This window comes from Bufo gargarizans, unplaced genomic scaffold (genome assembly GCF_014858855.1).
Source record: "Bufo gargarizans isolate SCDJY-AF-19 unplaced genomic scaffold, ASM1485885v1 original_scaffold_1212_pilon, whole genome shotgun sequence".
In the NCBI taxonomy this organism is placed as follows: Eukaryota; Metazoa; Chordata; class Amphibia; order Anura; family Bufonidae; genus Bufo; species Bufo gargarizans.
In genome coordinates, this window is record NW_025334276.1 from 332,483 (window position 1) to 343,676 (window position 11,194).

The 11,194-nt window shown below is 38.5% G+C and overlaps 1 protein-coding gene across 1 annotated transcript; it reads left to right on the forward strand.

The window, feature by feature from the left end:
• The first annotated feature begins 584 nt into the window (after window positions 1–584).
• LOC122923122 lies at window positions 585–10,248 on the forward strand. Its single transcript, XM_044273846.1, has 3 exons — window positions 585–844; window positions 8,001–8,273; window positions 10,073–10,248. The coding sequence occupies exons 1-3, from the start codon at window positions 655–657 to the stop codon at window positions 10,246–10,248; spliced, it is 639 nt and encodes a 212-aa protein (XP_044129781.1). The 5' UTR covers window positions 585–654.
• Window positions 10,249–11,194: the final 946 nt, after the last annotated feature.

Sequence of the window (11,194 nt, forward strand, 5' to 3'; positions counted from 1 at the left end):
CGGAGGCAAGCGGATCCGTCCAGACTTATAATGTAAGTCAATGGGGACGGATCCGTTTGAAGATGACACACTGTGGCTCAATTTTCAAACGGATCCGTCCCCATTGACTTGCATTGTAATTCAGGACGGATCCGTTTGGCTCCGCACGGCCAGGCGGACGCCAAAACGACTTTCTTTTCATGTCCGTGGATCCTCCAAAAATCAAGGAAGACCCACGGACGAAAAAACGGTCACGGATCACGGACCCACGGACCCCGTTTTTTCGGACCGTGAAAAAAAACTGTCGTGTGCATGAGGCCTTATTCTGACTTGAGCTAATGATAAATCTGGCCTCATGTCTTATTGGTCTGGAGAAAAATTACAAATTTCTTCCTGCCATTATTTGCTGGTTCATTTAGCGTTACCCAGGGTGCGCCCCATATCGTACCGTCGCTTCACTAGACAGGTACATATCAGCTCAGCTGGCCAATATCACATTGCTCATACCCCACCCACATACAATCGCAATACAATCCGATCTTATAACGTGAACATTAAATATAATATTTCCACCTTCTAACAAATAATTTTTGCTGTGTTTTGGATGATATTTATTAATAATCCTTGTATTTCCTAAATTTTGTAATACATGTTTGCATCTTTATCCTGCAGCGCATGTTGAAGAAGGGTTATGACCGGACCCGGAAGCAGGCCGAGAAGAGGGCGATTGTCGTGGGGGTCGTCAAGGCCTTACAAAAAAAATTTGGGCGGACCCACGACGAAATTCAAATTGTAAAAAAATGGTCTGACCTGAAAAGGAGGCACCCGGACTGGGTCAAAGAGCACAGTCAGAGAGTCTGCCCTGGTACTTTTTTTTTTTTTTATCACCCGTTACAAATTATTACTTATTTTTACCTGTTGTGAAACATAGCAAATCATCCCTTTACCTCATATATCTCTATCTCGCTGTGTGTGTGTATATATATATATATATATATATATATATATATATATTTATCCACACAGTGCGGTAGTGATGTATGATGTAACCGGCTGATTTTGTACTTTGCACACACACACACACACACATAATAATAAATATACAGGGAGTGCAGAATTATTAGGCAAGTTGTATTTTTGAGGATTAATTTTATTATTGAACAACAACCATGTTCTCAATGAACCCAAAAAACTCATTAATATCAAAGCTGAATATTTTTGGAAGTAGTTCTTAGTTTGTTTTTAGTTTTAGCTATTTTAGGGGGATATCTGTGTGTGCAGGTGACTATTACTGTGCATAATTATTAGGCAACTTAACAAAAAACAAATATATACCCATTTCAATTATTTATTTTTAGCAGTGAAACCAATATAACATCTCAACATTCACAAATATACATTTCTGACATTCAAAAACAAAACAAAAACAAATCAGTGACCAATATAGCCACCTTTCTTTGCAAGGACACTCAAAAGCCTGCCATCCATGGATTCTGTCAGTGTTTTGATCTGTTCACCATCAACATTGCGTGCAGCAGCAACCACAGCCTCCCAGACACTGTTCAGAGAGGTCAAATCGAAAAATCTGTGGATCACTACAGCTGATTTGTGGATTTAAGGTGCTCTTGGTTTAAGTGACCCACCCAGTCACTAAAATTGTATAAAATGTATAAGGATTAAACCAGGCACTCAAATATGGATTATAGGTCAAAATTTTAATCAAATATAATAAAATATATCGATATACTCATAAAATGCAATATCAAATACAATATAAAATGCAATAAAATAACATAGAAATTCACATAAGGATAACCATAAATTACTAGCAGCAATGTGGCCAATAGTTATAGCAGTTAAAGTTGGAAAGACCTCAATCCGGACAAAGGTCTATATAAAATTCCAGGCGGTTTTAGGTTAAAGGACCGCACCCTTGATTGTAGCCAGAACCAGCCTGGATGGTTGAAGTTCAGACAGCCGCAATTGTTATGTCAGTCTTTAAAGAAAACCGCAATCCCAAGTGTATTAAAACAGGTCTTGTGAAACATTCACCGATCCTACTCGGTTTAAGGTAAAGGTGACTGTGCACTAAGGTGGCGTCCCACCTATTCAAGCAACTTTACAGCTTTACCTTGGTCGATGTTGCTTTGTCCTATGTCCGGACCCAAAGGAGATATGCTGTGGATGCCGAGTCAACCTTGTGTCTGCTCACAGAACTATGTTTGTGGCTCTTTCTTCCGGTGCTCGTTCCTTTTAATCACAGCTCTTTAAACTTGAAGTCCAGGGGAGCTACTGTCCCAGCATGCCGGTATGAGGTGTCGGACCATACGCGTTTCGGGGTTCTCTGAATAGCCCCTTCCTCAGTGGTAACCTCAAAGTGCTTCCCCACATCCTTTTATCTGGAGTCATGGAAGGAGACAAAGTCCGGACAAGGAACTGGTCGCACAGAAAACCTGGAAACTTCAGGTGATCCAGTATAGTCTTTGTATGCGACTTTTCACAGACCATTCTTACAATGCGGTTTTTGTTTTTTATAAGATGCGTTTTTTTCAAAAATTGCGTTTTATGGTGCATTGCTGCTTAAATATAAATTAAAACATATCTCATGTTATTTTTATTATGATATAATTAAAAAACTGATAATATTTATAAAAATAAAAGTAATATAAACATTTAAGGTGCGAAAAATGTATACAACATTACTATGTCTTTCTGTTCCCACTTCGACAATAATATTCTGCCCAAAATAACTCATAACGTTCACATCAGGATGGAGGGGAGGAGGAAGGTCATAGGGTTACAGGAAGCCAAACAGTTCCCAATCAGCATTTAGTCCATTCGGGACTAGGGAACCAAAATCAAATATAAATTTGGATTCCACCCTTGACATCTTCCTTATCAAATCTCCCCCCCTCCATTCCGGTGTCACTGTTGTTAAGGCTGTGTACGTAAGGCCTGTTGGGTCCTTATTGTGACACAAACTAAAATGCCTAGAAACAGTATGATTTTCGTATCCTTTGCGAATATTCGCTATATGTTCCGAGATTCTTGTTTTAAGGCATCTCTTGGTACGACCAACATACTGCTTTCTACAGGGACAAGTCAGCAAGTAAATTACATTCTTTGTGTTGCAGGTCAGGAACATTTTAATTTCATATGAATATTTATTGCTAGTCGAGGATACCTTCATTGTTTTCCTCGGAAAATTAGTTATTTTGCAATTTGAACATGTTCTGCACCTGAAAAAACCCTCAAAGCACAACCATTGATTATTCTTTTTTGAATTAACCCTAGATGTTTTTATTGTGGGTGCTATTTTTAAACCTAGATTATGAGCACGGGTATAAATTATCTTCGGTTTTGCCGGTATCAGTGGTCCTATAATTTTGTCTTTCTGCAAAAATGACCAGTGCTTGGCAATGATAGTTTCAATCTTCTTATATTCGGTGTTAAAGGGCAGAATCATCTGCAATTCCCCATTTGTCATAGTATCACTGCCAGATGCAACTGGTTTTTCTGCAAAAAAGTCCTGCCGGTCTAAATTCCTCACTTTATTCAATGCTGTTTCAATACATTCATCGGGATAATTCTTCTCAACGAATTGCTGCCTCAAATTCTCTGCCTCACTTTCAAATGTTTCGTTTGTTGTGCAATTCCTTTTGAGACGTCTGAATTGGCTTTTTGGTACATTCAATAGCCACCTTGGGAGGTGGCAACTCGAATGTAAAATAAAATTATTTCTTGCTGTGGGTTTATAATACGTACTACAATTGACCTTATCCTTCTCAATATTGATTTTCAGATCCAAAAATTCTATCTCTGTTTTACTTATATTCGCTGTGAACTGGAGGTTCTGGTCATTTAAATTAATATTAGATAAAAAAGAACTCAATGTCGAATCTGCACCCCTCCAGATAAAAATCACGTCATCTATGTAACGCTTCCAGAGCACCAGATCCGCACCCAGCACTGGAAGAATATATTCATCCTCCCAGTTTGCCATAAATAAATTTGCGTAGCTGGGTGCGAACCTGGTGCCCATCGCGGTACCAGATTTCTGTAAATAAAAATCTGTATTAAAAGAAAAATAATTATGCTTTAATATAAAATTTACAGCTTCTAACACATATTCAATTTGTGCCGATTTAAAGAAGCCACTCTTATCTAATTGGGATCTCAAAGCCTCAAGTCCCTGATCGTGCCTAATGGATGTATAAAGGGACCGGACATCAAGAGTTCCTAATGTCCACTCTTCCTCCACTATCAGTTCCTCCAGTATTTTTACTATCTGTGTGGTATCTTTCAGATAGAATTTTGTATTTTTCACTACCGGTTGGAGCTGATAGTCGACATATTGAGAGAGGTTGGCCGTAAGGGAATCAATCCCCGAAATTATAGGACGGCCTGGGGGGTTTATGAGGCATTTGTGTATCTTCGGCAGATAATAAAATACCGGAAGTCTACACTGTGTACTTAATATAAAATTTGCCTCACTCTCCAATAAAATATTTGCCTTTACGCCCTTCTCACATAATTGTGTCAGCTGTGGATAAAAGTCATTAATCGGATCCAACTTCAGTTTGATATATACATCTGTATCCGACAATTGTCTCTGACATTCTTTGTTATAGTCGTCGGTACTTAGAATTACTATCGCTCCGCCCTTGTCGGCGGGGCGTATAGTAATCCCATCATCTTTCTGCAGCTGTTTGATTGCTGCGATTTCCTGATTTGAGAGGTTTGATTTTTTCTTATTTCCACCACCTAGGGTTCTAATGTCTTTTTCTATATTTTTCCTAAATGTTTCTATCTCTGGGCTAATTTCATTCCTAGGATACTTTGTCGACCTGGCTTTTAATTCTGTATGGATAAAGCCAGATGCTTCTTGAGGTTTTGGTACAATGGGGTTCTTCATAAAATACTTCTTGAGACAGAGTTTTCTCACAAATTTTTCTATGCCCACATAAGTGTCAAATTTATTCAACCGTGAGCTTGGGGCAAATTTGAGGCCCTTATTCAATAAAGATACTTGAGATGATGTTAGATCGACTCCACTCAGATTAACAATGGAGCTCTGTGATGATGGTGCTAAATCTAATGTCTGTGTCTGTGTCTTTTTTCTCTTTGCCCTTCGTGTCTTTCTCTTTGTTTTTGATAATCTTGTGTCCAATCTAGTGATCTGTCCGGTGTCCTGTTGTGTCTCCAATGTGAGTTGTGATTGGGAACTGGACTGTATGGTGTTGCTATGGGATTCCAATTCTGTGTGATTGGTTTGTTCCGGAGATTGTACGGGTGTTGGGCTGGGGGATCTGAGTGATGTGCTCTCTTGGGGGAGTGTCGGGCTCGTTGTCGTGTGTTCTGAGTTCGATAGTGTGCAGGACTTTGATCTAAAAAAGGTTCCCTGCTCAATACTTCATATTTATTGGAAGTTATAATATTAGTGTCCAAAATCGTATCTATTTCCTCTGTAACATTCCTGTGTGTTTCTTTGTGTGTGTCTCTGTGCTTGATTTTATTTTTTACTTTCGAATGCTGTACTGTGGTTGCATTTGTCTGCACCACTCCACCATTTTGTTCTCCATTATTTTCTGAGTGTCGTCTATTGTGTTTCTTCATTTTTTTATCTATTATTTCTTGTTCCAATCTGTCCATACCCTTACAGATTCTTTGTTGCCAATTATTATAATCCTCATTCTTAGGTAATATTTCCACCTTCTCTTTAATCCTCATAATTTTCCCAGATAGATCCTCTAAAATCTGTACACGTCTCTTAACAATTAATTCCATTAATGCAATAGACTGACTTTTCAATAGTCGATCCCACTCCATATTAAAATTGTCTTCACACAGATCCTGCGCTGGAGTCTTTGAGAGCTGTAGTCCCTTGGGAATAATACCATTTTTAATATACTGCGTAAGGGACTTAACCTCCCATTGTTGTTTGAGCTGTTTCTGTAACAGGATTTCCAGCTCTCCAAACACTCCAGCTGCAGACTCCGTGTAACTCGATCTATCATCAAAGTTAAAAGAATCCACTATTTGTTTTTTGATCTCTATATAACTCCATATATCCATATTATCAGCTGAGGAGCTCATCAGAAGGGTGGATAAAGTGAAACCAAATCGAAAAATCTGTGGATCACTACAGCTGATTTGTGGATTTAAGGTGCTCTTGGTTTAAGTGACCCACCCAGTCACTAAAATTGTATAAAATGTATAAGGATTAAACCAGGCACTCTGTTCAGAGAGGTGTACTGTTTTCCCTCCTTGTAAATCTCACATTTGATGATGGACCACAGGTTCTCAATGGGGTTCAGATCAGGTGAACAAGGAGGCCATGTCATTAGATTTTCTTCTTTTATACCCTTTCTTGCCAGCCACGTTGTGGAGTACTTGGACGCGTGTGATGGAGCATTGTCCTGCATGAAAATCATGTTTTTCTTGAAGGATGCAGACTTCTTCCTGTACCACTGCTTGAAGAAGGTGTCTTCCAGAAACTGGCAGTAGGACTGGGAGTTGAGCTTGACTCCATTCTCAACCCAAAAAGGCCCCACAAGCTCATCTTTGATGATACCAGCCCAAACCAGTACTCCACCTCCACCTTGCTGGCGTCTGAGTCGGACTGGAGCTCTCTGCCCTTTACCAATCCAGCCACGGGCCCATCCATCTGGCCCATCAAGACTCACTCTCATTTCATCAGTCCATAAAACCTTAGAAAAATCAGTCTTGAGATATTTCTTGGCCCAGTCTTGACGTTTCAGCTTGTGTGTCATGTTCAGTGGTGGTCGTCTTTCAGCCTTTCATACCTTGGCCATGTCTCTGAGTATTGCACACCTTGTGCTTTTGGGCACTCCAGTGATGTTGCAGCTCTGAAATATGGCCAAACTGGTGGCAAGTGGCATCTTGGCAGCTGCACGCTTGACTTTTCTCAGTTCATGGGCAGTTATATTGCGCCTTGGTTTTTCCACATGCTTCTTGCGACCCTGTTGACTATTTTGAATGAAACGCTTGATTGTTCGATGATCACGCTTCAGAAGCTTTGCAATTTTAAGAGTGCTGCATCCCTCTGCAAGATATCTCACTATTTTTGACTTTTCTGAGCCTGTCAAGTCCTTCTTTTGACCCATTTTGCCAAAGGAAAGGAAGTTGCCTAATAATTATGCCCACCTGATATAGGGTGTTGATGTCATTAGACCACACCCCTTCTCATTACAGAGATGCACATCACCTAATATGCTTAATTGGTAGTAGGCTTTCGAGCCTATACAGCTTGGAGTAAGACAACATGCATAAAGAGGATGATGTGGTCAAAATACTCATTTGCCTAATAATTCTGCACGTAGTGTATGTGTGTGTGTGTGTGTGTATATCTAGATAAACAGCAATCATCAATCTGTATTAGGGCTGTTTCACACGAGCAGATGCCGTGCGTGACATCCGCTACGTGAATGACAGCCAAGACCCGATTCACAAGTGCTCAATTTCATAATTTATTTTTCTGAACTGACTTGAGGACCCATTCATCTCTAAGGGGGCCGCACAATGTGCGTCCCGTCTCCAGAAAAGCGGACCCGCACTTCTGGGTCCACATTTCAGTTCTTTTTGCACTAAATATAACTTCGTCTTTTATGATGTCTGATTAGATATTCATCATTGTTGTAATAAGTACCCTAGACAGGTATATATCAGCTCAGCTGGCCTATATCCGATTGATCAGACCCCACATACAATCGCAATACAATCCGATCTTATAACATGAACATTAAATATAATATTTACACCTTCTAACAAATACTTTTTGCTGTATTTCTGATGATATTTATTAATAATCCTTGTATTATTGTCCTCAATTGAGGCCAAGAATAGTCATATTATATTATTGACATTGACGTGCGGTCTTCAAAATGCGTCACGCACATTGCCGGTGTCCTTTTTTCTTTTTTTTTTTTGTGTGGGTGGATATGAAAAAGACATTACTGACGTTTAAATTGAGCCTAAATCCAAATGTTGTGTGATTTCAGGGCTTCCAGCGCCAACGGTCCGCCGCCGTCTAACCACGGCGGATTTGGATGTAGTGGAGGTCTCCACAGAGGAGGATGAGCAGGCGGGCCCCTCCCACAGTCCTCGAGGTGCCACCAACCCACCTGATGTGGGGATTGTTGTGGAGGTGTCAGGCGAGCCCGGACCCTCTCAAGGGCCAAAAACGTCTGGCCCAGCTCCTGCTGAGGAGGATACCACCACCCCAGCTCCTGAGGAAGAGGATCAGGCGCTGGTTACCACCCCGCACCAGGAGGGTAAATATGTGCACACATCATTGTAATTATGTATACATCACATATTTAGAAACATTAACCCTCAGTACCCAATGCCCATTTCTACTTTAACGCTAATTAAACATTTTTCTTAAATGTTAAACGGTATCTATGTTTGTGCTAATAACTTTAAAACGAGTTTACTGTTCACGGGCATAGTTCTATCTTATCGTTACACACGTTAAAACATAGTCAAAATTTTAATGGCATCTTTGTTAACGAAGTAACTAATCTAAAAAAATATTAGAAATAAAATGATATAATCAAAATAAAAATTTCAAATGATACTACAATATAGATTAATAGAGATTAAATAAATGTATAAGTTTACAATCGCCATATGCCTATATCATGTTTATATAATTTATTAACAGAAATATAATTAACAATAACAGTTTGGTTATGCAGTCACTTTTTGAGGCCTACATAGTGTCAGCGACAAATAAATAACCCCATTTCAGAAACCACACACCCTCTATTTAATCCAAATTTATCCTATAAAGTCTGTTAACGATTTAATTGTCCAACGGTAATCTATTAAAATGTTAAAAAAATTAAAATAATTTGAATAAATTATAAATTACGAACTATTTTATTTGAAAACATTGTAGTGTTTAAATCATAAAAAAATCTTAAACGTATTACAAACAATATGTATATTTACAAACAGTTGTGCACAAAACCCTTAACTTTGGTCGCACAGCAGGCTTCCGACTGCAAGGAGCACAATATGGCTTTAGGCTAAAGGATTTAAATTAATGGTAATTGGAAGCTATGTCGCATGTTAAGAGAAGACGCCTTTATGTGACCCTAGAGTTGAAAACAAAAAAAAGTTATTTAATTAGGCAAACTACACCCCTCAATGAATATGCTAAGCAATTAGATCAATCCGCAATTTTACATAATGAGCCAACGATTGTCTTCTAGAAAAAAACATTCAAATTGACAAAAAAAATAAATAATGAATTTACACACATTTTTTTTTATTAAATAAGTGGTTACAGGACTAAATGCACCCCAGTGCAGTTCCACTTTTAGCATATAATTCACCTGAACACCACCACATATGTGAATTTATTTAATTGGCTGTAGAGTTGTAACAGCCAATATCAGCGCTTGCAGGGGAACAAAACACTGGTGTCCCCTGCTTCACCTCTAAGGCAACAGGTGCTGTCGTACAGTCTTTTTTAGCATTTGTCACCTCCACATGACACCTACTTACCCCCCCCCCCTTCAGCTACGTAGCAGCAATGCTTATGTCTTTGAAATACGTCCAATAGGAGAGATCTAGACAGCAGGTGTTTGACAAATACCTGAAAAGGCCTTATTTTATATAATTGGCTAGCTGCTCTGGACTAGTAGATCGGCTATTAGACCACGGTTAAAGAGCCATTTTGTCCCCAGGGCAAATATTTTATATTTGGCACAAAAATAGTACGGAGCAATTTTGAAAGTCATGAAACACTGCACCCTACAATTATATAGCAGGTGATGAAGATCATAAAATTAACAATAATAATGGGACAACAAAAACCACAGTAATATCAAACAACAGACATGCACAATAACTCTTTAATCTACATAAACTAATATTATATAACACAACAAATTTTATTTAAAACTACTAAAATGTCACTAAATAATCTAATATATAAATACATTTATTATGGTATACTTTAAAAATGACACTCAAATTCTCTGCACTTAACTACATACTACACACAATTCAATAAATGACTTATTGTTAATTGATATATTTATCTCTTGTGTTTTCATAACAGTAATCAAGAAAATTTCTGCTAAAATTGCTCTAATGCAAAAGAGGCATGGGAAAATCAGGCAATTAAGAGCCCTCATTCAAAAATCCCAAAGAATGCTGCAGGAATTTGAATGCCAATATGGGGAGGACCTGAAGGAGCTCGCAAGCCTGCAGGAAGAACTGCAAAAGTTCCCTTAATTTTATTCAAATTTTTTTTGTTATTAAAAAGGTTTTCTTAAGTTATATTGATTCCATACTTTTTTTTTCTATAAGGTTATGTTTTTGTATAATTTTAACTGCAGACTTATCAGTAAAGGAGCCTTTAGTCCACGTTGAAAGTCAGCAGGGTTCGGACAGACAACAGCAGTAAGTACATCTTAATAGTGTAGTATAAGGCCTACACATAAATACGTTTTTTCATGACAGCAGCAGCAGGTAGTGTTGTATTATGAGGCATATACATAACAAATCAACTTGATCAGGACAGCAGCAGCAGTTATAGCTAATGTTATATTCTGAGGCATACAAGTCAGCTTCATCTGGACAGCAGCCGTTGGTAAAGTTAACATTGTAGGTTGATTTGTAAATTGAAAAATCAACTTTATCAGGACAGCTGATGGTGTTGTATAAGAACTTCACATAGCTACAAAGGACAAACAACTAGCTTGACATAACTCTGTATGATCATGACAGACAGCATCTGCAGCTGGTAGATATTAACGGTCGAGTATAATCTCATCCTAACTCAGCAGGACATGCTGCAGCGGGTAATGTGTATTCTCAAAAGGCTGAATGCTAACTCGCCATGATCAGAACAGACCGCAGCAGAATCCACAGTAGCTAGATATTAACAGTGGATTATACGGCCTACACATAACTCTCAATGATCAGGACAATAGAAGAAGTCAATGCTAACGGTGGAGTATAATGACTACACAGAATTCTGAAGTATCAGGCCAAGATCAGCATGCAGTAGGTAAGTTAAAGTAGTATTCTAATTACTACACAAAGTTTGGCATAACTAAGCAGTACTAGAGAGTGTCAAGTTATTATATTTCAGCAGACAAAAAATTTTAACAGATGGGGATGTGGAAGACCGATTATAAAAGTATAAAAAAACAGATTGAACCCCCAAGTACAGCAT

Excerpts from the sequence above, each read along its gene's own strand:
- LOC122923122 (XM_044273846.1), top strand. The coding sequence starts at position 655 with ATGTTGAAGAAGGGTTATGACCGGACCCGGAAGCAGGCCGAGAAGAGG. Across the intron at positions 845-8,000 it reads CAGTCAGAGAGTCTGCCCTG|GGCTTCCAGCGCCAACGGTC; the intron begins GTACTTTTTTTT and ends GTGTGATTTCAG. Across the intron at positions 8,274-10,072 it reads TACCACCCCGCACCAGGAGG|TAATCAAGAAAATTTCTGCT; the intron begins GTAAATATGTGC and ends TTTTCATAACAG.